Below are 27,943 nucleotides of genomic sequence, written 5' to 3' on the forward strand. Positions count from 1 at the left end.
AAGGTTTTCCAAATAAGCCACAAGTGTTGGATCTGACTGATTTTACAAATAAGATATAACTATACGATTTGGAAATATAAGGAGCTTACACACATAGTACAGACTGAAAGCAACACAGCTGCTTCTGACAATTTAGTGGTATAAGTGTCTTTAAAAAGTGTCTTTAAAAGTTTTTCCAAGGGTGGAAAACATGCACTATACTCATAAAATCTGTCCTATTTGAGGCCAGGAAGGAAAATCGGCAAAAATGCTGAGTGTGTAAATTAACAGGGTATCAATGCTCCCTGTTAATACTCAGTTGTAATTCCATTAACATTTAGAGGTGCGTGAGACAGTTTTAGTTTTTATTTGTTCATCTGCAGTTCCAGTGTCTGAGAGTAAAGATTAAATATTAAAGATTTAATTGTAATTTGCGCATTCGATCAACAAGTCAATTGTCAACAGGTTTTAAGATCATATATTAATGCTTATAGAGTAATGAAATTGTTTGTAGCCAACAGGAAAATGCAGCACTAAAGTTGCATCTAAGAATCTATATTTATTACTGATGCTCATCTGGGAAATGCTTTAGACGCTATTATGAAAGCAGATCCTCTTACAGTCTGTACACAGAGGTCTGAGGCATCATCACAGATTGGTGATGCTATATTCCAGATTATTAAGTGGTTAGTAGGCAGTGACTTCATACCTGTTGATCTTAAATCTTAATCTTAATCTTTTAATCTTGAAGATGGCATGAAGTTGTTATGGTAATGTTACCAGCTGAGAAGTGAATCGCCTTCATAACACTGAAAACCCAGGGTTAAATATGACGATACCTGGATAAGTCCAAGTCCTCTTTTTGTGCTGAAGTTTTCTCTTTAAAAGTTACGGAAAATTCCTGTAAGGCAACAAAATTACTACATTTTAATGCAAGGTCTGAAATGTCCTTTATACCTTATGACAGCTGGAGATTTGCTGAGCTCCTTCTCCTTCACTGTTTATTTCATTCCCTGAGAGAAAAAAAAAATGTCTGGATTACTCTTTTTTTCTTTAAAAAAAAAATCTTGATGATATTTTGGCGCAGGAGTGCTGGGCTCTTGTGTTTGTTTTGATGACTTGATGGCAGTAATTACAGCTATGTTCCTCTGTTGTTTTTCACTGCTTTACTTTCTTTTTTCATTTCTAATACCAACCTCTTTTCATTTGCAGTTCACGGTCACCGATTCTGTACTTTAAGATTCATTCTCCTTGAATTTCTTTTTAATTTCATTTCAGTGCTTCGCTAGTTGGATTCAGCTGCTTTCATATGATAGTAGACCAGTCTCTTGCGTCATTTTTTTCCTATTTTCCATTGAGTTTTGACCTTATGCTTAACGTGTTTAAGCATTTAAATACCAGTTGATGACACAAATTTGTGGTTTTGAGGCTGACTGGTTGTGCTGGTTTAACTGACAGTTCTTCCAGTGGAAAAACTGGCAGCCACCCTCTACAACTATCTGACAAAATGTTCTGCCTGACTTTCCAGGACTGGGGCAGACCAGGAGATGTGGCAGCGTTGGGTGTGTGTTGGCACGTGCCTGGACCGGAGGAGGAAAGCTTTGTTTTCCATCTTTTGTCCCACCTCCTGCACCCTGAGCTGCAACGAATCAAGGGCCACGTCTCTGGAGAGCAGCCAATGAGCAGGTGTACTGTCATTTCTCTCAGTTTTAAGTATTCAGACGCAATTAGGCAAACTCACAAAGATAACAAATAAAGGTGTAGCCTGTCATTAGTGATGAATGAGCTTTGCCTGCTTCCATAAATTACATGACTTCAGTCTTAAATATCTGTATTTTTTTAAGCCTAATTAGGGGTAAAGAAGGGGAATGTTAAATTCAGCTGCCAAGAAATTCAGAAATTCCTTGAACATATAAACACACGCGCTCAGTGAGCTCATGTGTTGCCTGATTCCCAGAGAGGAGTTGTTGCAGAGTCTCGCTATTGTGCAGCACTGCCTTCTTGGAGCTGGAAATCTGCTTCCCCCACTGGATGGACCACACGCATCCGACCTGTGAGCCCTATACCTGCATACACACATGGACACACACCCCCTACACACGCACACACACACACACACACACATGCGCACACACACACATATATATATGTATATATGAAACAAAAACATCATGCAATCTTGTCACGTTTTGCTCCTTACACTTTGCTTCTTGTCAGAGTTTCTTCCATGGTGAATCTTGGGGAGGTCAAGCTGTATATAGGTGTTGACTACGGTATGAAAACAGCCACATAACACATATTTACAAACACTCAATCTCCCATTAGTTTCTGTTGGCAATGCGGCCACTCATCCTGTATTCTGTGCCCATACGGGGCTTCTGTATTTCTTCTATCCCTCCCCCTCCAGATGCTTCACGGGAGAACTACCGAGAGTCCATCTGCCAAACCATGAGACTGCTGCTACGTGAGTGAAGATTTTAACTTCACCACAATCCAGTTGAAATGTCTTTGCATAATTTACCTGTATCCACTTCTCTTAATCCAGATCACATCTTAGAGCACTCAGAGGATGATACAAAGTCACTGTTTGTCATTATTAAGGTATCCTTCTCTTTTTATTCTTTATATGAAATGTTGTTAGTTTATCCTGCAGCAGGCCTGCAAAGGTCTCACAGCACCCTTTGTCTGTCTGCCTGACTGCAGATCATCAGTGACCTCATGTTTTTCCGAGGCACTCAGAAGAAGGAGTTTGACTCACGCTGGAAAAGCTTCACTCTCGTCAAGAAGTCCATGGAAAACAGGGTGAGTTGGAAAAGTACACAAACTTACTGGTTGTTTGTTTCAATGAGTCATTTACAAGGTGATTTCAATACTTTGCTTTTTTACTTTTGCAGCTTCTCGGGAAGAAGCAGCACATTAGAGCTCTACTCATTGACCGGATTTTGCTCCAGCATGAGGTTTGTTTAATAAAAACACTGCCTGATCATGAAAAAAATATTGGTGGGTTTTTGAAAGGGTACACATTACCGGTGTAAACATAACTTTCCACTCATGATTCACCAAAACAACACAGTAATAATTTGACTGAGAACACTATTTTCTTCACATTTTTTTAATAGATATTTCAGTATATTATCATATTTTTTTACTTAACCACTGAAAGTCTGATGTCAAAAAAAGTCATAATTGACATGCAATCTAGAATTTAAATGAAGATTGTATTTTTGTGTGAATAGATGAGAAAGATGGTTGTGGAGGGGAGTGAATATAAAGTGGTTCATCAGGATCTGCTCTGTGATCTGCTGCTGCTTTCTACCAGCACGTATAGCCAGGTAAAAAAATAATAAAGTAAAACACACATTAAAAAAATCATGTAACAATAACATCATACGTCCTTCCTTATACACCATGCAAGAACTGAGTCTCTGGATCTGGACTAGTGTGTGATTTTTTTTATATTATATTTTAATATTTGTTAATATTAAAATGTCCCATCTAACAATGATGACAAAATCTTCCAAATTGTCCCAATTCAGTTTTGGATCACCTCCAAAATGTGTCTGTCTGTAACTGCTTGTGCAGGCCTGCTAACCACAAATAAACAAAACAAATCACGTAACTTGACAGAGTTAATTAAATAGTTAATGAAGAACTGATCTGCTGACTTCTATATTCATGATGGCACTTTTGATATAAGCGAAAAAGTGTGAGAATGCATGCATGTGCATCTGTAAAACTATGTGTGCGTGTTCGTCCTTGCAGGTACGCAGCAGGGCACAGAATGTGCTTATGGCTGCCTTGGGAACCTATAGTTTCTCTTACAGAGACCTCATTCCCCGAATCCTACAACTGTTGTCGCCACAACACACTGGTGTCACGCAGCAGCAGTTTAAGGTACTGTGCATGCAAACACATAGGAATGCATCACTTGTTTGTCATACTGGTCACTCTCCGTGGTGCTGAAACGTCATCTGTAGTGCTAAATTTTGTCCTCAGTAGGTGGCCTCATTGTCCTGCACTGGTCACTGCTTTGGAAGCTTTACTGCTTCCTTTTTGGCAAGTAGGCCTTGACCCATCCTACATCGTTGCCTCTTTCTTTCTGATATCTTCTTATATCTCAAAAAGAAAATGTTTCAGTATAGGAGTCATTATTAACCTTATACAGCCATTTTTTTAATGAAACAGTGGGTCCTCTGTGCAATGTACTTAGAAAATAGCAATGGCAATGCGAACAACTCCTAGACAAAAAGTCACTATTATCACCAGCTGTGGTTTGTATACACGGGAGAAGCTTTGCAGTTTCTGTATTACAGCACTGGCCTGTGTAAGCCTGGTATTCTAAGCAAAAAAATGTGATTTAAACCATTTTCACACATTCACTGCAGCCCTGAACTTTTCTTGAACTTACCCAACAGGGGTGCGTATGAAGATAAAAATTTGACACTGTCAGATCACAGATTAGCCGGTCTTTATCCTGCAAGCTCCCTCATACAAAACCTGTGACAGATTTCACTGTTGTACAATACGCTGGATGATTCACAGCTACCATATGTCATCCTGCGCACTTTTTCCACACTTTCACCACATGTATGAGTAATTCTAGTAATGTGACAAAGGACAAATGCAGCCTTATCCTGATATATTCATGTGTGAAAATGGTTTACGTTGCTGTTTCATTCTATTGTTTCCCATTCATTTGTGTAATTGGGCAAAAATAACTGTACTAGCAACATAATCATATTGTTTATAGTATTTGACAGAATATGTGGTTTTAAGCAAGATGCTTGACCTGAAATTCTGTCAAAATTGCATATATAAGGGAAAAAAACAAAACAAAAACAATTTAAAGACACTGTTCGAGGATTGAACAGTGCCCCTGGTTGCTCTGCTTCCACGTCTGCAATGTTGTTGTTTCGAATTGCTGTTTCTGTGGCTGTGATCAGATCCATCAGTGGGATTTGTCACAGTGCCACAGCAAAGTTCAACCGTTTTGCAAGGATGTTTTTCTCTGCTTGGGTGAGTTGTCTGTCAGACAAATTTTTCACCCACTTGTCCACATCAATTGTCATTGATCAATGGTCATTAATCAGTGGTTGTTGATCAATGGTCATGACAATTTGCATATTAATGATCAAGAAACGGACCTCACGGCCCATTATTTGTCAGTGGTGCTAGTTTCAGTCATTGTGGAGATGCACTGTTTATATTACTGGGGAAACCTGCAGTCAGCAGTCTCAGATGTTTCTCCCACTACATCCAGATGATAAGAATGAACTTTTTGTCAATTATCTAAAAGATTAACGAATTTAATTTAGTTTCAATAAATATGGGGTAACTATGTTACATGAAGCAGGTGACACACAGCAGCATTTTTTGGCTGAGGTAGTTTGTGATGCTGGTTTCTAGTGCCTTTAAAACACAATAAAATTAATAGTAATAATTCCACATGTTAATAACCCATACAGAGAATAACTGTTTAACCAAATAAAGATTTACATAGAGACGCCTTGAAATTTCCAATCAATGCTCCAAATGTTACTGAACCCAGAACTGTGAAGAACCACAAAATCACTCAGCACTTGCGGAGCCCAATGTAAACACGTAAATATTAGATTTAACATGTTTAGCTTCTTAAGCACATTGCAAAAGTGCACACTTACAGTTATCATCATCATAACTTATAGTATCATTACATAATATCACAAGAATGTTCTAAATATTTAAAAAACATGACCATCATTTGCAAATTTTTGAAGCTGCAAAGATACACCTAGTATCTCTTTTAATGTTTGTACACATGTGCATTTTTTCACAGGGTGCTCTGTACTGCCTTCTGGGTATGTACAGTGGTATTCCTATGGCCAGTGCAAGGGACTGGGAATGGGTTGGGCAGGTGTGGCCCGCTCTGGTCCGCTGCGGCTTATCACCCACAATGAGCCTGGAAAAACCCTCAATCGGTCGTCTGCTTGATGACATCACTGACAGGATCCTTCGCCAGCATGACACTATCGGAGTCAACTTCACTGTGAGCAAAGTGATCATTAACCATCAAAATGCTACCATCACCTGATACTTTTTGTAACTGTGTGCTGCTCCCCTTTGCCCACTTCTACCTCTAGGTGTCTGAGGGATGTGTAGAAGTAGCCATTCAGATTGCACAATCGAAAAATCCCACACCTTGTTTAGAAGCACCATCCAAAGAGGAGATAAAAGAAGGGCTTCAGCGTCAGCGAATTAGAAATGTGGTTGCTGCACGGTAGGGATAACAAGTAGATTTCTCTTGTTCATTGAAAGTCTTTTTGAAGTTTTTCGCATGATATCCCATGAAGATTCTATATTTTTGTCATATTGAACATGACACAGCCACCACTGGCTGCTAGGCCAAAATGTGTATTCCCTAACAGGTTGGCAGTGGCTTGTGGAGGTTGCTGGGAGAAATGGTTTGGTTTGCTGGTGGGTTGCCACATTTACCTGTAGTTTTTTTTTTGTTTTTTTTTTTTTGGGGGGGGGGGGGGGGGGGGGTAAATTTTTCTGCAAATACTTGCTAATTACTTGAAAATATATGAAGCAAACTGGAAATGCAGAAGGTTTGTGCCTCAGCGCCATAGCCAGTCTGGGAATACTTTCCCCCTCTACACCAGTGGTTCCAGGCTCTAAGTCTGTGTGACTGGGCCCTAATGCAGTTGATCACTTGATTGATGTTGGCACCATGATTGTCACATTTTGAAAATGGCAGACAAGTTAACATTACGTGATTAGTGGTCATGTGTCTGCAAAACCCGAATATTCCTATAATATATTATTAGGTTTGTAATATATAAAATTTTGGTAGTTTAGTAGCCGGGGGTGGTACTACTAACCAACACCTGTTTTTATTTTGTACAGGAAATATGAAAAGTTAGTCAATGACCTCTTGGACTGCCTTGAAGACAGAGACTTGTAGGTTTTCTCTCCAGCTGTTTATGTGTTTTGAGATGTTAGAATACACTAAAGCTGTTTTCACACATAAACTTCCATTTCTGTTTACGCTACAGAGGTGCACAAAGAGCCAAATATCCAATACAGTCGGATTTGACATTGATCCGTCTTTGACCTGCCAAGTCCCTAGTACAAAGTCTAAGTGATGTTGAATTCCGCCATAAAAAATACATTGAATGTCATGTGTGCTACCTCCTGCAAGCTTTATCGAGCCATCTCTCTTGCCTAAACCAAGGAAGTATTTCCAGTAGTGCAAACATGTTTGAAACCGACTATTTCCTTCTGTGTGCTACATGTGAAACCTGGAAAATATCCAAACCAAGTCTCCAGAAAACTGTCCAAAGATTCTGTGTGAAAACAGCATGAGTAAGCTACATAGTACTGTAGGTCATCCAGAGTTGAGGGGACCAGAGTTGAGGGGACCTGCTGGTAAAAGCACAAGCACCTTTAGATTTAAGCTTTGAGTTTGGAGTAGCCCTAAGGGAACCACCTGAGGATCTAAAGCTGCAGACTGGCTTATACGGAGTCAACATTTCTGCTAGGGAGCTTGGGGCCAGGCCCAGACAAGCTTTAAAAGTGATTAGTAGAATCTTAAAATCAATTTGAAAATGTAGAGCCAATGGAAAGAAGCCAGGATGTGACGCTGTCTGCTTGTGCTGCTTGTAATGCTTGGCAGTAGAAAATAGAGCTGAGACATAGAACTGCATTTCTATTATTACCAACTCTTTATTTTTTTATATATGCCTGTGATTCAGACCCTGGAAGTTTGAGCACATGGCCACAGACTGGCTATCTCTCTTGTTGAGGGAAGATCACCCACTTCCCCCTGACGCTGTCCTCTACTTCACACAGAGCCTCGTGCATGATTCCATCAGCATACGCAAGGTCTGTGTGTATGTGTATATCTGTATGAGCTTTGGTTCATGTGAAGTTTCCAGTACACTGTATGTTCCAGACAAGCCAGGGTCAGATAGCAGGGAATCCGAGCATTTTATAGTAAAGCTGAACTATAATGAAAACCCAGATCATTATCATAGTCATTATGGTTGAATTAATAGTAATTTTAGCTCATATGACTGAAGAACCAGTGAGCTCCTACCATTGCAAGGCATATTAGGCAGATTTTAGTAAGCTTGGAAGTAAATTTATTTATATAGTGCCTTTCACAAATCACATACAAACAAATATAAAATAAAATAAAATGAAATGCCACCTGATTGCTACTTTTAAAAAAATTAAGCTTAAGGTGTTTTTTGACATCTGCTCAGTTTATAGATGATAGAAAGGAAGTCAGTGTTCCAAAGAAGGGGGCTACAATTGCAAAGGCTCTGTCTCCTTTAGGTTTTAGTCTAGATTTGAGGATAACAAGGATAACAAGGCCTGATCATAAGACCTGAGAGTCCTGCTGGTGACATATGGCTACAAAAGTTCAGTTATGTTGGAGGGCACTTCACCATGCAAGGTCCTAAAGGTGGAAAACTGAATTTTGAATTGAATTCTGAATCTAATGGGGAGCCGTGGGGTCAGCAGAGGTGTGTTGTGAGAGCACTTGAAGGATCTGTTGCAGCATCGTTTTTGTGCAAGCTGTAGACCCAAGGAGGTTTTACTGAGGGAGACGAAGACTGAGTCGCAGTGGTTCAAACGAGATAAAACAAAAGTATGAGTTAGATATACATTTAGATATAATACGGGGAGGTTTACTGATATTTCTTAATTGATGAAAACAAAAACGAACCAGACCCTTAACCAGTTCTTTATCAGAACTTGCCCCCGGGTTGCTTATGTGTACTTTAACGTAGCTAGAGAGCAATCCTGGATTTCCAATAACCCGGGGAACCAGGCTGTCTGGGGCATAAATAATGATCTCTATATTTTTATTTTCATTCAGATGGAGTAAATAATCTAACATTCATGATTTTTTTTAACAGTTCAAAGATTTTTTAAAGATAAATAATAATAAAAAAAACAGGTTTAAAAGTGATGTAAAGCTGAATATTACTGGCATAACATTGATAAGTGATGTGAGTAAATGATCACAAAAGCTGACATAAAGAGAGAAAATGGAATACAAGTGAAACAGGATCCAGAACAGAACCCTGTGGAACACCGTGTGTGATTATTTGGAAATAGATGTGGCTGTTCACCCAAACTCACGGTCAAGGTTTTCCATTTCCATTTTCACAGCATAAACTGCACAATACTTAAAATTGAATTGTTTTTTTATTATATTATCACTGAAATCTGAATAAGTGAAAAATATCTCTTGTTCTTTGTTCCTCTCTTAGCAGCTTGCAAATTAGTGCCACAAAGACTAAAAGCAACTACACAAAAACAAGAGGAATCAGATTTAATCCTAGACCAGACACTGTGTTTTTGGGCATGAGTCAAGAATCAATTTGCTCATCAATACTGACAAATACACATATAATGGGATAAAATGCTAGATCTTTATAAGGCTGTGAGATCAGCAGAGGATCACGAGCACAGAAGGTGGTCACACTGAGCCAGACAGCAGTTGCTACACAACGTGAGAGCTGCAGGTTTTGAAAAACGCACATTAGCGCTCTGGCTAAAATCCCCTTTTTTATTTAACTTCTCTTGTCCTGCTCATTAGCTTGTTGGATAACCGAACACTTGCTGTGTAAAAGCGCTGTGCTCACATCAATTTGCAGGATACATAATTAATTGCTCAGCTGCAGACCATTAAACAGCATGTAAACATACCTGCAAGTGTCACTGAAATCCAGTTAGAATCTGTTGTGCTTTCAAATCACAACTTGCAACACAGTTTGCAGTTACTGCTACTTACCCAAAATATAGACAAAATACTTCTTCCTTTTTAATAATGAAAAAAGAGAAAATTTAAAAATGTTACAATGACTGCAAAAAGAGGTAATGAATGATCTTATGATTATATATATTTTTGCACTGCAGTCTAGTCATCTGCACATTCAACAACCATTTCTTTTTATTTATTTATTTTTTTCTCGGTAAAAGCGGCTCATGCAAAGTGTAGAATTTATTGAAAACACAGCTAGAGTTTCACTTTTACAGTTATTTGTTTGTATTCAGGTGTGTGATTGAGCAAAATGTCATACCTCTCCAAAGCATAACTGAACAGCGCAGACAAAAGAAAAGAGTGTGAGCTAAGCAAAAAGAGACTTGTGCAAAAAGTGCAATTTAATGGAGCTAAGACACAAAAACTATCATAAAAAGCAGAAGCAATTCAAAGATTAGCTACAACACTGAGACCAGGCTGTTCTCCAGTTCGCTATCAAACGACTGCCGGTAGTGTCAGCATTTTTTAATACCCACAGCACTTTTACTGGCCCTAAAGGATCCCCTGTGACTGTGGCTAAAACTGTCTCCCTGTAGAGGTCAAGTAGGGTCACTACAGTTTGTGGCAACACTTACGATGATAAACTTGTTTCACTCTTGTTTTGGGTAATATTTCCCACCTGTTAGGTTGCAATCTCGGCAATGGCTGGTATCCTGAAGCAGCTGAAACGACTGAGTAAGAAAGTGGCCGTAAAGCCATCAGATATCAGTGAGTTTATGTTCAAATGCACACAATCAACCACCAACTACATTATTCAGCTTTCATGTTTATTTCTAAAGCAGGATTTTTAGTTTCGAACTTTAATAAGATAATAGTTATAATCAGTTGAAATCAACCACTTTGAAACAATAACATCTAAATTTGCTTTAAAAATTGCTATAAACCACAAGAGCTTTCCACCGCAAACACACATTCCCCCACAAATAAGACTAATAGCACTCTTGTGTATGAGTGTAAAGGGTGCTTTCTGTTATTGCTTTGTATTTGTAGGTGGGATCGAGGAAACTGATGGGCTGTGCGTGGGGGATCGGGAGGGAAATCGCTGGCTGCAGTACGACAGCAACAACCTACCTCTGACTCAGGAAAAGTGGGACTCTCAGTGTTTTGTGGAGAAGACACACTGGGGATACTACTCGTGGCCGAGGTGAAGACCCTGACTGAGAGATGAGGCGTTGGATGTAGAAACTGAAAGGCTGATTAACTGCTTGCTTGCAAGGAGCTAAGTAGCTGATTGACTTAACTGCGTGGTTGATTTGATGCTTGGCTTTGTGGCGTTGTGACCACGTTTATGCGTGTATGGCTAAGTGCCGGATGACGCGGCTCTGAGTGGATGGATAACTAGCAGGGTGTTGAACTCGCCTTCTGTCACGGCCTGTCCCAGATAAGGCTGACGGAACGACTTACTGTCTGGCCTAGATAGAAGAATTGATGTATAAGTATAGCGCTGGGTGCCTGTCTTCTGTCTTGGTATTCAGACGCTTTGCTGACTACTGACTTTATAATCATTCATTTATCCTTGCTGCTTGTTTGAAGACAGTATGTGTCTATCCAGATTTTTCCTTTGTGTTGTTATCTATAAATCATCGCAGCCTCTTCTTTGTCTCCTGCTCCTTTCAGAGAAATGATGATCTATGCATCTTCGGAAAAGCCAAAAGATGACCTGCCATACGAGGAGATGAGTGAGGTGCGTGCTCATACAGGGCCACACACAGAATCATTCAGCGAAGCCTCTCTATACCTATTATTACATTTTGGCTGTGTTTGTGTGTCACACAGGGTGAAAAGATCATCTTTGAATACTTCTCGGACCCAGAATTTATTGATCAGCTGATCGAGTTTCTCTCTCTGGAGGATCGGAAAGGAAAGGACAGCTTCAACCCTCGACGTTTTCTCCTCTTCAAGGTACAGTTGTCATCCTCAATCGATCTGACAGACCTTATACAAAGTAGTGACGCAGCATAATGACACTAGCCAAGGCTGAATCGAACTCCACAGTGCTGCATTTTCTATCATCAACTTTTGTGATTCATTTTTCTCCATCATGCAGCGGTTTACTTGCGTCAAACAAAACCCTGCTTTCCTTTTTTCTCCCTTTTTTCCTGGTAAAAATACACACACACAAACTCACATGTTCATGCTTGATTGGCAGGGGCTCTTTCGTAACTATGGTGACGCATTCCTGCCATTACTACGGCCTCACCTGGAGCAGCTTGCCAGTGACCCCCATGAGAGCTCCCAGCGCTGTGTGTGTGAGATTACTGCAGGGTTAATCAGAGGCAGTAAACACTGGAGCTTCGGCAAGGTACTGGACACACACACACACACACACACACACACACACACACACACACACACACACACACACACACACAGTGAGAAACGTACACACTGCACCACTTTTTGATAAGAAGAGTCAATATTAATAAAAACTTCCATTATTGTGTATGTGTGTGCGTGTGCCTCAGGTGGAAAAGTTATGGCAGCTTTTGTGCCCTTTGATCAAGACGGCATTAACCAACATCACAGTGGAAACCTACACAGACTGGGGAACCTGCATCGCTACTGCTTGTGTGAGTTGCTCACATGCATACAAATCCACTATAGTGAAGATAACTCAGGGCTTGTTATAAAAAGTATAACAAGCCCTGTTAAACAAAAAAAAACAACATTTTTTTGTTTAATTGCTAAATAAGATGTTCAGAAGCTGATATTTTAAAAATCTACAGAGCATGTGAAAATTGTCAGATTTGCCTTGACGACACCCTTTAAAGCACAAACTCTTCCTTGCTATTCTATTATTGTTCCTTTATGGTAGTGCAGTGCTGGCTCACATTTGTACTATTGTATGCATTGTATGTGAAAACAACTGATTGACTATGTTTAGTGTTAATGCGAGTATGCTACCCTAACAAGTAAAACCAAGTTGAGATATTAGATATTAGGTCTGCTAAATCTGTGTTTATTAAGCATTTATACTCACCAGGCAGAGGACTGTACTCAGATAGGCTGCGGTATTTAAGCGATGCTTAGCTGGTACTAAGGGGCCCAGAGTGTAGAAAGAAATGCAGTCTGCCCGTTCTCCTGTGACATCAACAAAGCATTTTTTCCCAGAAGCTGCTGCTCACTGGATATTTTCTCTTTTTCAGACCATTCTCTGTAAACCCTAGAGATGGTTGAATCAGCTTTCTCCCCCATTCTGATCAAATTGATCTCTAGGTCACCTTGATCATGTCTACATGCCTAAATGCACTGGATTGGCTGATTAGGTATTTGTATAAATGACAGTCCATTTAGCTGCATTATTGACTGTGTTATTCATTACACATTCCTTTGAATTAAACAGAACGGCTTTGCTTACCATAACCTGTTCTTGCCTTTTCTTATTGGAGCATAAAACGTGCTGTTTGGAACAATGAGGGCATAAGGCTATACCTGAGCTATCCAGTTTTTTTATTATGACTATGCAAAAACAAAACAATAAAAAGCCAATGAAAATTATTTTTGTTCGTATTGAATGCTGTCCAACAGGAGGGAAGAGAACCCAGGAAACTCCACTGGCTGTTTGAGTTGCTGATGGAGAGCCCCCTCAGCGGAGAGGGCAGCTCATTCAGAGATGCCAGGTAATGTATGTGTGTGCATGATAACTGCATACAAAGTATTTGCAGTATTTAAGAGGTTTCTGATTTCAGGCTGCAGTAGTAACCTGAGCTGACATATGCTGAGCAGACATGCCCGCAATAACACAACGACCCCCCATTCTTCCATCTGCCCCCTCTCTTTGTCTCTGTCAGTTTGCTGTATGTGCTTCAGGGAGGTCTGGCTCAGCAGCAGTGGAGAGTTTCTGAACTGCTGCACAGGCTGCTAGCCTACCTGGAGCCCAAACTCACCCAGGTGTATAAAAATGTCAGGGAGCGCATTGGCAGGTGAAGAACTTATTCTGCATTACATAATTGTGTCTAAATGAGTTAATCTCATTAGCTTGTGTGTACTGTTTGGGTTGTTCAAATTAGAGGCTCGTTATTTATCTCTAACTCTGTCTCATCTGCTCCCGTACTGTATTTCCCTCTCATCTCTCCCCTTTCTGCTCCCTTACCCTTTTTGTGCTCTTTTCTCTCCAGTGTCCTGACCTATATCTTCATGATAGACGTGGCTCTGCCCCACACCCGGCCCACTACCTCCCCCCATGTGGCAGAATTCATCACACGGGTCCTAGAGCGACTCAAGCCCCTCACAGCGGAGCCGGAGATCCACAACCACGTACACGAGGAGAACACCCAGGAGACAGATGAGCGCACCCAGGCTGTCAAACTACTCAAGACGGGTCAGAATGTGGATGAAAAGAAGTAAACTGTGTGTCTTTTAGGCAGGAAGGCCAGGGACAGACAGTGGCTGCATGTCTCTCTCTCTCTCTCTCTCTCTCTCTCTCTCTCTCTCTCGCTCGCTCTCTCTCTCTCTCTCTCTCTCTCTCTCTCTCTCTTGCTATATAAGCTTGTTCTCTTGGTGAAATAGACAGTCATACTAAAACTAGATGGACCAAATTAAAAGCTGTGATTCTTCATTGATCTCACCTTTCAAATTTATTTTAAACGGTAGTGAGGTGTAGATCGATAGGAAATTTCGCCCGTGTGTGTTCAAGCATGTCAAAAAGGAATTATGGAAAGGAGTCCAACTCAATATTTGGATAGGTCTCTTTAGTATAATATGTAATTTGTCCAGGTCACATGAGGAAGTCATTTAAACTACATTTCATATTGATTTTGCTTTCGTCATAGAGGCTAGTCTAATTTAACCAATTGTATTCAGGCAAAATGAAATTTCAAGCATTCAGAAGCAAATTGTCTTTTCGATGAAGGAGTGTTCCTGCATAACATTTATAGTGGAAAGACAATGCAGCAAAGAGTCAGAAGTATGAATTTGCCATTTTTGAGTCTAGCTGTGTTGTGTTGGCACAACCTACATAAATATGAACTACAATTTGATTACAAAGATAGTAGCTTGCTGAAATGAAAAGAATAAAAATTCAAAATTTGAAGTGATGTAGGTGAGCAATTGAATTTATTAGTTAATTGTATGGCTGAGTAATGTATTATCCAGACAAAACAGATAAAGAGTTGCAATTGTTACCAGCATTGATTAAAAACATATATAAGGTGTTACTAATAAAAATGTAAATAGCTAGCTGAAATAGAAATACGTGAAACGATCTAAGGAAAGTATGAAAACCTTAAAAGTAGCAGTTTAATTGTTGTGAATTAATAATCAAAATAGTTAAAACCGCTAATAGAATTACTGATTAAAAAATGAAAGTGGTATTTCAACATAAAGATAAAAATGAGCAGGCAGGTGGGCAGACGACATGAACACAGAGGTCAAAGGTCAATTATTTATATTATTGTGTATGAATTTTCTAATTTACTGAAAATCACATGTTAAGGGAGTAATACCTTCAAGTAGCAGATTAATCATTTAAATAGAAAAAAGTTAACAGTCACAGTCAGCTCAACTGTCTAACCCTAAATAGTAATTCACATTCAGTTATAATGAGGTAAAATACATGCTTTTGAACATGAGAGGTTTTTGTGATTAAATGATTCTTGAGACCATTATATAGATTACATTAGATGAAAGAGGATAGGCACCACTGGCAAAGTTTTATAATGTTAAATACTTTAAACTAATACCTATGCAGAATGTTTTTCCAGTGAAAGATAGAGAGACACATATGCAAACCTCTACATATAAAAATTACCTAGCGATTGAGGATAGAATGTTATTTGAACTTAAAGATTTTGTAACTATTTTTGCAGATTTTATTGTATTACAGTAGTCACGCCTGCTTCGTTTTTTTTTTTTTGTAGCTTGCCACAGACTGAATTTAGATCTCATTTTTTTGCCTCAGTATTTGTGCATTGCTGCTCTTTCGGTTTCTGTTATTACTGTAATCTCCATTATACAGACAAATATCTGGCTGTGGAATTATACAAGTCATTAGATACTAAATAATGATAGATTGTGTTTTATTACCAGAGCCACGCAGCTCCAGTTCTGTGGGGTTTTTTTTATCATTTGCCAGCAATTCAAACTCTCCTTGTGTGTTTATGTGTGTATATATGTGCTATTTGCAGTCTTAAAATGGCTGATGACGAGTGCAGGGCGAACCTTTACCACTCCTGTTCAACAGCAGCTACAGCTCCTGCCTCTACTCTTCAAGGTAAGAACAAACACGCACACACACACAGGTTCTAGCACAGCATTATTACCCACTCAATCTTACTTGCCCATTAAACTCAATTTCTCTCTTCATTTACTCAAAATGGTGCGTTGCTCCTTGTCTTTCTACCTCTCTCCCTCTCTCTCTCTCTGTTTTCTCTCTCCCCCTGCAGATTGCCCCGGTGGAGATTGATGAGAGCTATGATGAGATGAAGCAGGATGCACGCACGTGTCTCTCTCTCATGTCTCAGGGCCTGCTGTATCCTGAGCACATCCCTCTGGTTTTGGCTGCACTGGAAGAGGTAATATGTACACACAAATCCAGAAATACTCGCAAAAGCACACACTCACAACTGCCTCACCTGCCTGCTGTCAATGTTCCAAGCCTAATCTCCCAAGGTATTGTGTTAGACTAAAAACAACCTATGCTATTTTAATTAGCTCGCAGATTTTCTGCGGTGAGTTTTTATGTGAGTGGTACCCCTGTTGTGAAATAGCGGTTCTAAAACTACCTTCACATCAAAGGGATCAGGAAGCATTGCAACATTTTTTTAGTTTCACCTTACTTTATTGCTTTGTTTTATTTTTGATCGAACACCAAAAGGTTATCATGTGGATCTGGTGCTGTGCACAATTTTATTTATTTATTAACCTTTATTTAACCAGGAAGATCCCATTGAGATTGAAAACCTCTTTTTCGAGGGAGACCTGGCCAAGATAGGCAGCAGCAGATGTCTCACAGTTACAGAAATTACTCAAACACAGGCAGCAACAACACACATGCAACAATAAGTGAAAGAATACGAATAAAATAAAAAATAAAATTCAATAAAATTCAAATAAAACTAAAAAAGTCAGTTAAAATGACAATCAATCTAATTGAAACAGTTACATGTTATGGACTTGGCCTCAAGGATTCGTAGTTTAGATTTAAAAGCACTTAATGAAATGAATTCAGTCATTTTCCATTCCTTCTGCAGTTTGTTCCAGGCCAAGGGTGCTAAATGGACAAAAGCTCTTTTACCAAGTTCAGTTCGGGCAAATGGAACAGAAAGCAACAAGTAACCATGCAGATGAAGAGAATACCGACCAGCATGTTTCATTACAAGCAGGGAACATATATAAGAAGGCAGCAACCCAAGTATCGCCTTAAATATAAAACTGTATAAATGAGAGTTCCTCCGACTTACCAAAGCAGGCCATCCTACCTGAGAGTATAACTCACAGTGGTGAGTCTGAAATTTACAGTTAGTGATGAACCTCAGAGAAGCATGATACACAGAATCAACCATTCGAAGACATTGAGCAGAAGCATTCATATATACAGTGGGGCAAAAAAGTATTTAGTCAGCCACCGATTGTGCAAGTTCCCCCACTTAAAATGATGACAGAGGTCAGTAATTTGCACTAGAGGTACACTTCAACTGTGAGAGACAGAATGTGAAAGAAAAATCCATGAATTCACATGGTAGGATTTGTAAAGAATTTATTCGTAAATCAGGGTGGAAAATAAGTATTTGGTCACCTCAAACAAGGAAAATCTCTGGCTCTCACAGACCTGTAATGTCTTCTGTAAGAAGCTTTTCTGTCCCCCACTCGTTACCTGTATGAATGGCACCTGTTTGAACTCATCATCTGTATAAAAGACACCTGTCCACAGCCTCAAACAGTCAGACTCCAAACTCCGCCATGGCCAAGGCCAAAGAGCTTTCGAAGGACACCAGGAAAAGTATTGTAGACCTGCACCAGACAGGGAAGAGTGAATCTACAATAGGCAAGCAGCTTGGTGTGAAAAAATCAACTGTGGGAGCAATCATCAGAAAATGGAAGACATACAAGACCACTGATAATCTCCCTCGATCTGGGGCTCCACGCAAGATCTCATCCCGTGGGGTCAAAATGATCATGAGAACGGTGAGCAAAGATCCCAGAACCACACGGGGGGACCTGGTGAATGACCTGCAGAGAGCTGGGACCAAAGTAACAAAGGTCACCATCAGTAACACACTACAACGGCAGGGAATCAAATCCCACAGTGCCAGACGTGTTCCGCTGCTGAAGCCAGTGCATGTCCAGGCCCGTCTGAAGTTTGCCAGAGAGCACATGGATGATACAGCAGAGGATTGGGAGAATGTCATGTGGTCAGATGAAACCAAAGTAGAACTTTTTGGTATAAACTCAACTCGTCGTGTTTGGAGGAAGAAGAATACTGAGTTGCATCCCAAGAACACCATACCTACTGTGAAGCATGGGGGTGTAAACATCATGCTATGGGGCTGTTTTTCTGCCAAGGGGACAGGACGACTGATCCGTGTTAAGGACAGAATGAATGGGGCCATGTATCGTGAGATTTTGAGCCAAAACCTCCTTCCATCAGTGAGAACTTTGAAGATGAAACGAGGCTGGGTCTTCCAACATGACAATGATCCAAAACACACCGCCCGGGCAACAAAGGAGTGGCTCCGTAAGAAGCATTTGAAAGTCCTGGAGTGGCCTAGCCAGTCTCCAGACCTCAACCCCATAGAAAATCTGTGGCGGGAGTTGAAAGTCCGTGTTGCTCGGCGACAGCCCCAAAACATCACTGCTCTCGAGAAGATCTGCATGGAGGAATGGGCCAAAATACCAGCTACTGTGTGTGCAAACCTGGTAAAGACCTATAGTAAACGTTTGACCTCTGTTATTGCCAACAAAGGTTATGTTACAAAGTATTGAGTTGTATTTTTGTTATTGACCAAATACTTATTTTCCACCCTGATTTACGAATAAATTCTTTACAAATCCTACCATGTGGATTCATGGATTTTTTTTTTCACATTCTGTCTCTCACAGTTGAAGTGTACCTCTGGTGCAAATTACTGACCTCTGTCATCATTTTAAGTGGGGGAACTTGCACAATCGGTGGCTGACTAAATACTTTTTTGCCCCACTGTAGAATATCACCATAATCCAGCACAGGCAAGAATGTTGCAGCAACAAGCCGCTTCTTTGTATTAAAAGAGAAACACAACTTATTTTGAAAATAAAATCTCAGTTTTAACTTCAGGTTTTTCACAAGATTCTCTACATGTGGTTTGAAGGTAAGCGAGTCATCAATTAAGATTCCCAGATATTTATAGGTGTGAACCAACTCTATTTTATTACCTTCAAGAGTGGTTACTGATGGGATTGTTTGGGCTCGTCTCCTTGATTTAGAAAACAACATGAGCTTTGTTTTGTCTGCGTTGAGAACAAGTTTAAGCTGAAGTAATGAATGCTGGACAGCAGAAAAGGCTTTCTGCAAGGAGTCAATGGCTTGGACAAGAGTTGAACGACAGCTGTAAATAACTGTATCATCAGCATAGAAGTGCAAGTTTGCATCTGGCACATGTAGACTAAGATTGTTTACGTAAATGATAAATAGAAGGGGACCTAATACTGTGGCACTCCGTTGTGCACTGTAACAAAGTCAGAACATAGACCGTCAGATTTAATGCACTGAGTCCTGTTACTGAGGTAGTTTGAGAACCATGCCACTGCTCTCCCAGAGAGTCCTGACTGGAAGAGTCTAAGTTTTAAAATACAATGATCAACAGTGTCAAACAATGAAAAGTTGCAGATCAACAACTGTTTATGGTAATTTGTAGGCAGCAGAAATTTGATACAGACTTTCAGAATCGATTGTAGCAGGTTTTGTAACCTAACCCTAATACTGACTTTTCATGCAGTCATCATCAGGTCTGAGCTTTAATTTATTAAGGTTTATAAGCACATACACTACACTGAGAAAAGTACTGTTCTGCCTACAGTGCCATGAAAAAGGTTTATTTACCTTTAATAAATGAAATAATTTATTCGATATTAATGCCATTCACTACATAGTTTACTGAAGCATGTCTTACCATCTTGGCTACCCCTCTGGAGTATTTATTTGTACATGCTGACAACTCACAAATCTGATTTGTAAAACAAAAAGCTCAGCACGGTAAACTAGCCCTGAGATGAGGCTTTAAACCTTTTTTCTTAGCTGCTTCATGTTTGGCTGCACATCCATCACTGATAAAAGCAGCTGAAATGAGCTTCCTTAAAGGGGAGGCTAGCCTTAGCCTTAGTGATAGGATGATGGCCTTGGTCATTTAGAAGGTACTTGGAGTAGAGCCACAACTCCTCCACATCGAAAGGAGTCAGTGTTCTGGATATGCCTCACCGACAGGAGGCAGAACAAGGATGCCTTGAGGACATTATGTCACTTTACTGGTTACTAGGAATTAATTGGTATCCCCCAGAAGAGCTGGATCAGGTGGCTACGGGGAGGGAGGTGTGGCTGTCTCAGGTAACCTGAACCCAGATGGATGGACAGATGGATGAAAATTTTTCCTCATTAAGTTATATTTTAGTTTATGGATACAGATGGTCAAGAGTCATGATAAGAATGCCTGTTTACATATTTATTATGATAACCATTGATTTGGATGATAACGAGTAGATATTTGTGAAATCTTGTAAACCCCAGCTGAGAAGCATCAGGAAACAACATAAATATGATATATATTAGCCCGTTTGTTTGTTTATTAGGTCTTTGCTGGTATGGCCAGCACCAGATTCCAAAATGTCTTTCTTCTGTTGCAATCTGTGTTTTTATTTTGCATTAAAATGTAGACAGTGTAACCAAATGCACCAAAGTGGTGTAGAATGTGGTATAGAATATGGTAGGTGTATACGGTATACCCTTATTTATACACATTCTGTGTATATTTATACTTAGTGAAATAGATGTGCGATTATGAATATGTTGGCATACTTATATTGCGCAGGCACAGCCTCACAGAGTCATCCAGATGCTTCTTGAAAGATTTTAATTGCATGAAAAGAGAAAGTATTACATATAGATGTTGTGTACTCGAGTTTATATATCTTTTATGAGCAATATATCACCTTCAGGGCCTTTCGGGCATCAGTACAAACTCCAACTTGTCTCTCATTATCTCATCCCTTCTTTCTCTCCTCTCTCCTTAGATGGCAGGCAGCAGGTCATGGCATGCACGCTTCTCAGTGCTGACCTACCTCCAGATCATGGTTTTCTACAATTTGTTTACTCTGCTCAGTGTGCCCGCTGAGGTTCTCCGCATTCGAAAACTGGTGATGCAGCTGCTGCTAGATGAGCAGCTTGAGGTAACGTATTCACAAGCGCTGGTTTAACACAGCCCCTGGGATCTCTGTCAGGAGATAATAAAGGGCTGCTTTTCTAACCTAAACCTTAATCCATCTTTTCCATTCACAGTTATTGCTTAAAAATAACAGTCTGTCTCAGTGCTCACTGTAGTTACAGGGATGTTGATTGAGTACTGTGGCTGCCTGAAATCTCTTTGTCTGTGGCAGCTTGGACGATCTAAAAATAACATTCAAGCTAAACCCAAAATAATTGTTTATTTGTCTTGACTTTAAATCCTCTAAATTACTTACTAATGTTTATTTATTGAATCGAATAAAAAAAAGCTTTACAACTGGTTCTCGGAGAACAGAAGTCTCTTGAAATATTGAGTAATGTCAGCTTTTGAGCAATCAATGTCCCACTTGTCTTGCTTTTAAACCCTTTAAACTGTCTACGTTTATTGATCTGGATGTACAGCACAGGTGAAAATCAATAACCCCTGCACTCCAATTGAATTGTCTAAATTACCAACACAGGTCCTTCTCTTAATATTTTGTTAACTGTGTGAGTGTAGAGTTGATTAATGCTTTGTCCTCGTATCACTGTCTGTTACAGTGCCTCAACCATCACTCAGAGCTTATTCATAATTTATGCAAAGTGATGCAGGAAGGCAGTGATGTTCTGCAACTGAATTTTACATCAGCTCAGCTCAGCATCTATCCCTCCTCCTCCTCCTCCCCTTGCTGTTCACCGATCTCCTTGGGCTCGCCTCCCTTAATAAATTGCACATGCATTCCTTGCCTCTAAAAATGCCTCGTGTTCTCCACAGCACTCTTTATTTGTCAGTTCTGATCTTCAAGGACCTGTTTTTTCCTCCCTCTTTCTCTCCTTCCTGTCCCGCCTTTCTCCTTCTCATTGTAGGTGAGGGACATGGCATGCACCACCCTCAGTGGTTTACTGCAGTGCCAGTTCTTCCCTCTGGACTCCAGTCTGCAGACACAGCTCCAGACGCTGAGTCAGACTTCCCTCCCCAAGGCCCGAGGGGAGCTGGCCTCTACAGGTACACACACACACATTTCCGTGCACGTCACAATTGCACAGTGAGGCAATCACAATAATACTTGCCCTATTACCCTTTCTTATCCCAGGGGAAATGTGAACCTTGAGATTCGAAGAGCTATTTCAACTCTCCCTTTGTGTGTGTGTGTGTGTGTGTGTGTGTGTGTGTGTGTGTGTGTGTGTGTGTGTGTGTGTGTGTGTGTGTGTGTGTGTGTGTGTAGATTTAGTGCGGCGCCATGCTGGAGTGCTCGGCCTCAGTGCGTGCATCCTGTCGAGCCCCTATGATGTCCCAGACTGGATGCCTCAGATATTGATGGACCTGAGCAGCCATCTCAATGACCCACAGCCTATAGAGGTGCGCGCACGCATTAGCCCCACCACACACACTCATATATAAACATCTAGCTCAAAACAGTGTGAGCTGAAAGAATACAATTTCATTGTCCAATTGAGGAGAAAATTGTGTCTTTGGTCTTACTTCAGGCATGAAGAATACATACAATGTAATCCGTAGAGCAGAGTTTGAATAATACATTATAGTGGTGTGGAGCCAATGATGACGATGGTTTAGTGCCTCTCCCATAGGAAAGTGAAAAAGATGAGAAAGAAAATCCAATAAAATACAGTTAAAATATTGTATTTGTAAAAATATTGATTAACATGTCTGTTACCGGAAAGATTAGTCGGAAAAAAATAGAATCTGGTAGAAATATTATATTTTGCCCATTATAGTAAAGGACACATATGTTGGTTACTGTAAATCATAGGCTGTATTTAAAAGGTGGAGATATCCATAATGATGATATCCGTATCCATGAGCTCCTGGTGTTCATATTTTCACGTGTCAAAGTAGGATCGTGGCCCCACATTTGGGGTTATTTGGAGTCAGAGATGTCAGTGTTTGGCAAGTCAACGGAGTGCTAACTTATCAGTCTATACTAGCAAACTTGGCTACCAACTTTCCGCACAGTGTCATCCTCACAGTCATGCTGCCAATTAGCACGATTGCTGCAGAATCACTAAACTACTGTGAACCACATCCATATACATAGGTAATCACAGATACAAGTAAAATACACGTAAAAAAAAAAAAAAGTCAGGAAGGTGTTCTTATCATCTCATCATCATCAGATTAATTACTGACTTTCCTTCTTTGGCCAAATAACTTTATACTTCATTCTTAGCTAACTAGAAACAACAGTTTCTAACAGTGTGCAATGAATAAATTATTTTTCCAAATTAGTTTTTAATTATTGTAAACAGTTTAGATCGTTGCTGCAAATATTTTCAGCTGCTAATCTGCATTTTACATTATGTGTCTCTAGATAGAGGATTTACCAGCCAAAACAGGAACTTTTGAATTTGCAGTTCATGTACTTAAACTTAAGTGTAGGCTTCATTGTAATAGATAGTGGCTGTAATCAAGGGTGGGTATGAGCGTTCACTGTTCAAAACAAATGAAGCAAGAAAAACAGTTGCTATCAACATTCGTTTTATTGCAGGACTTTACTACAGACTATAATGGAATTGTTCCACTACCGAGAAACAGCACATCACTTTGGGCTCATGTATATTAGTTTACATAAAAGTTTGGCCTTGAATCATGCATTACATCTTGTTTATCTAGAAGCCAAATATCTTTACATTCACACTTGAGAAATAACAATCCTATTTTCCCTGCTGTGGTTGCCAGATTAAAAATTATTCTGTTACCTTTTTATTATACATACCAGTGTATGGAAAAAGACAAACGCGGACAAACTCTCAGGCCTCTGGTACAGAGCAGTTAACAGTTATATAGACTGCATATACCACATAGAGCTATATACTGCATATTTTTTAATAAAAAATACTTGTTTGCATTGAAAAGGGGAAGATTATTAACTACTCATAAAGTAACTGTTTGTTAATACACTTGGATGTATGCTCTGTTGCATGCGTTGTGTGAAGGCACCATTTCTATATGATCCCAGGCATGTTTTTCTGCATTGTGTTCTATAAAAATCTAGGATGCTTTCACACTTGGTCCCTTTCAGCCCTCTTAACAACTCAGAGCTATTAGTCAGCATTTTTTGCGCATATGTAAACACTTCAACTGAACTCAGATGAAGGCATGAGAACACCAGGTATTTCTCTTTCTCCCACATGCACACAGCAGTGGAGGAAACATTGGCTCCCTTTAAGTCATTTTAGTCATACCAAACCTGTAAAAGCACTCTGCTGAAAATGCTGTTAAATTAAATATGATACAAACGCCTAACTAGTGGACTGCAGCTAATGATTATTATTCATGATGGATTGATCTGCGTCGTTTTTCTACTTTAGTCAATTTTTTTGTTTTATAGAAATTCTGAAAATAATAAGTACCATCAGACTGCCCTCGTTGGTCTTTTTTTAATTATGAAGACTGAGCTGTGTCCTTTTAAAAAGACTAATAAGTGATCGTGTCCCTAATTTCATGATACCTTCATTGGTCAACAAAAAGCAGATACCAGTTTATCTGTGATTGGTCGATATCAGCCAGCTGATGTATCACCAGGGCTTTAGCAATGAGGCAGATAATTGTATTTTTTCATGAATGGGATGTTGAGCTTTGTTAGCGTGTAGAAGACCAAATGTGCAGTGATGAATCATGCTCTAAAAATGATACTTAAGATGTATGTTTATTTTTATTCTCGGATGCTAAAAAAGTAGCTTTGCATAATTCATAGTTCAGATCATTACTTATTTACCAAATATTTACCATATATGTGGCCTTGTTGCCGCATCTCAGTTCATATTCTGTGTAAAACAAACTCTTTTAGGTCCCTTCCTCCCTCCTTTAAGCCATTTTTGTTCTGATTGGCTGCCCTTCACATGAAAACAGCAGTTTGAACAGGTCTCATGTGTTCACAGCCAAAGCGCCAGCCACTAGAGCTCTGTAGGATATCATACAGAGCTAAGATTGGAAAAAAATATTGCATCATAGAGATTTCAGTCTTCATACAGGTTTAATATGAGCATCCACCATGTTTTCGATGAAAGACAGCAGGAAAAAACCCAATAAAGTAAATACAGTAAAGCTGATAAACTCACTTGTGTTTTGTGGTGTTGTTTCTAAATGTGCACACTGCATTCACCTAGATTATGTTTATGTATGATGATTTTGATTTTCTTACCCAAAGATGACGGTGAAGAAGACCTTGTCAGAATTTCGGCGTACTCACCACGACAACTGGCAGGAGCATCGACAGTGCTTCACTGACGATCAGCTGCTCGTGCTCACAGACCTGCTGGTGTCACCCTGTTATTACGCCTAGACAGAAATTTCCTGCCTTCCCAGGTCTTCGTAAGCCATGTAGGACCACTACCAGAGAAATTAATTACACAACGGCTGGGAACTCCAGTCTTGTGCAGCCTGTAAAATAATATCTGATAATGCTAGCAGGGCGCTCTCCCGCTGGAACCTCACTTGCCACCGTTGGCCTTCACTAAACCCAGCAAGTAAGCAATCCTGGGCAAAATGGTTTCAAATTTTTAACTAGCATGGTATTTTTAGTCAAAGGTGGCCACTTTAGAGGGAAAGGTTTGGTTTATATTGAGAAAGTCTTTTTATTGCTAATCATCATTGTTCCGGTATGTACTTTTAAAAGAGTTCTAACTTGTGCACGTTATTAAATACAAGGAAGACATTCCTTCATGATAATGTTCATGTGTGAAATTATAAATATATATAAATGTATGCAATATAGGCAGCACGGTGGCACAGTGGTTAGCACTGTTGCCGCACAGCAAGAAGGTCCTGAGTTCAATTCCACCATCAGGCCGGGGTCTTTCTGTGTGGAGTTTGCATGTTCTCCCCGTGTTTGCGTGGGTTCTCTCCGGGTACTCCGGCTTCCTCCCACCGTCCAAAGACATGCAGCTTGTGGGGATAGGTTAATTGATTAATCCAAATTGCCACTAGGTGTGAGTGTGAATGGTTGTCTGTCCTTGTGTGTTAGCCCTGCGACAGACTGGCGACCTGTCCAGGGTGTACCCTGCCTCTTGCCCTATGACAGCTGGGATAGGCTCCAGCACCCCCCGCGACCCTGAAAAGGATAAGCGAATGGATGGATGTATGCAATATATTCAGAAAATATTTGTGAAATTGTAATCTAAAAATTATCGTTGTTGTATTTCTACAGCTATATTGTATCCAACACTTATAAAGCTATCTTAAAGCACTCATGATATATAATACCTCATATTGACATTAATTATATCATTTATATAAATAAAAAGAAGAAATAAAAATTGTATATATCATATTAGATCATAAAAATCTGTGACCTGCAGTAACAATGGTGTCATATTTCTATAGGCCACATTTTGTCATGTTCTGCATTAGTTCTGCACTGAGAATTTACCGTGTCCTGTGAAATAAATGCATTATTTGTAAAGTGTGGTGCTTCTTTTTGAGTGTTGCATGTTTGCAGGGTTGGCTGACTGTATAAAGCACCAGCTGTTTATCTCTGTACAGCCATGTCACATAGCAGTACACTTCATTCTGTGCAGAGCTCAAACATAAAAGCTTCTTCTTGCGAGGATAGTTTTGTGCCACTGCGCCCTGTTACTAGAGCCTGTGCACATTAGCACCAGCGTAGCTAGACCCCTTTTACTGCTGCAGCCTAGTAAAATCTCAGGTCTGAGTTTTAACAAGTTCCTGTATGTCGCACAGGAGTCATTTAGATTTAGATTAAGACATGAAAAGAGCAGGGTTTTTGTTTTTTTGTTTTTTTGAATGCACAATGTCAAAAAGCTTTTAGTGCTAAAACTTGAAATATATTCTACAGTTGAATGCTCGAAAAACTTAAGTGTCTAAACTTTGTGTTTTGACTTATTTTCATAGATTATATATTAATAATTATCCATCTGTTTTCTTAACCCCTCATCTATGTCAGGGTTGTGAGGGACTAGAGCCTATTCTAGCTTTAAATTGGGTGAGAAGGAGGGTAAACAGTGGACAGATCACCAGTCCATCAGGATATATTTACTCACTGGCTACTTCATTAGGTTCGCTTGTTCAATAGCTTATTAACATAAATATCTAATCAGCCAGTCACATGGCAGCAACTGAGTTTAGCATGCAGACATGGTCAAGAAGGACTGCTGAATTTCAAACTGAGAACCAGCATGGGGGGAAAATGGTTATTTTAGTGACTCTGAACATAGTTGTATGTCTTAGTATTTCAGAAACTGCTGATCTACTGGGAATCCCTACACAGCCATCTGTAGGGTTTACAGAGACAGGTACAAAAACAAAATATCCAGTGAGCAGCAGATCTCTCAGTGAAAATGCTTTGTTGATGCTAGAGGTCAGAGGAGACAGCTTTGAGCTGGTAGGAAGACATAGTAACTCAAATAACAACTCAGTACAACCACAGTAAGGAGGAGAGCATCTCTGAACACACAACACGTCGGACCTTGAAGTCCATAGGTTACAGGACCAGAAGACCACACCAGGTGCCACTCCTGTCATCTAAGAAGAGGAAATTGAGGCCACAATTTGCATGGGCTCTCCAAAATTGGACAGCAGAAGTTTGGAAATATTGCCTGATCTGATGAGTCTTTTTCTGCTTTTTTGGATAGTAGGGTCTAATGTAAACTACATGAAAGCTTGGATCTATTCTGCCTTATATCAGGGGTTCAGGTGGTGGTGCAATGGTTTGAGGGATATTTTCATGGCATACTTTGGGCCCCTTAGTGCCAACTGAGCATTGTTTGAAACCTGC

The 27,943-nt window shown here is 39.9% G+C and overlaps 1 protein-coding gene across 1 annotated transcript in view; it reads left to right on the plus strand.

The window, feature by feature from the left end:
* LOC146663793 (proteasome activator complex subunit 4B-like) overlaps positions 1–27,888 on the plus strand; it is a 50,524-nt gene extending 22,636 nt beyond the window's left edge. The window contains exons 20-46 of the mRNA XM_085416723.1: positions 1,508–1,665; positions 1,937–2,032; positions 2,197–2,252; positions 2,387–2,443; positions 2,525–2,580; positions 2,683–2,781; positions 2,874–2,936; positions 3,216–3,311; positions 3,742–3,873; positions 5,795–6,004; positions 6,099–6,235; positions 7,713–7,842; positions 10,423–10,504; positions 10,787–10,940; positions 11,414–11,480; positions 11,573–11,698; positions 11,946–12,098; positions 12,262–12,366; positions 13,325–13,416; positions 13,588–13,719; positions 13,915–14,117; positions 15,922–16,007; positions 16,180–16,308; positions 20,999–21,154; positions 22,056–22,194; positions 22,415–22,548; positions 25,358–27,888. Coding sequence (XP_085272849.1) covers positions 1,508–1,665; positions 1,937–2,032; positions 2,197–2,252; positions 2,387–2,443; positions 2,525–2,580; positions 2,683–2,781; positions 2,874–2,936; positions 3,216–3,311; positions 3,742–3,873; positions 5,795–6,004; positions 6,099–6,235; positions 7,713–7,842; positions 10,423–10,504; positions 10,787–10,940; positions 11,414–11,480; positions 11,573–11,698; positions 11,946–12,098; positions 12,262–12,366; positions 13,325–13,416; positions 13,588–13,719; positions 13,915–14,117; positions 15,922–16,007; positions 16,180–16,308; positions 20,999–21,154; positions 22,056–22,194; positions 22,415–22,548; positions 25,358–25,492 — 3,183 coding nt within the window. The 3' untranslated portion in view covers positions 25,493–27,888. The remainder of the gene's footprint in view (positions 1–1,507; positions 1,666–1,936; positions 2,033–2,196; positions 2,253–2,386; positions 2,444–2,524; positions 2,581–2,682; positions 2,782–2,873; positions 2,937–3,215; positions 3,312–3,741; positions 3,874–5,794; positions 6,005–6,098; positions 6,236–7,712; positions 7,843–10,422; positions 10,505–10,786; positions 10,941–11,413; positions 11,481–11,572; positions 11,699–11,945; positions 12,099–12,261; positions 12,367–13,324; positions 13,417–13,587; positions 13,720–13,914; positions 14,118–15,921; positions 16,008–16,179; positions 16,309–20,998; positions 21,155–22,055; positions 22,195–22,414; positions 22,549–25,357) is intronic.
* The last annotated feature ends 55 nt before the right edge of the window (positions 27,889–27,943 follow it).

This window comes from Rhamphochromis longiceps, linkage group LG8 (assembly GCF_057381845.1).
Source record: "Rhamphochromis longiceps isolate RC_006_pf linkage group LG8, R_longiceps_female_GT1.1, whole genome shotgun sequence".
Taxonomy (NCBI): Eukaryota; Metazoa; Chordata; class Actinopteri; order Cichliformes; family Cichlidae; genus Rhamphochromis; species Rhamphochromis longiceps.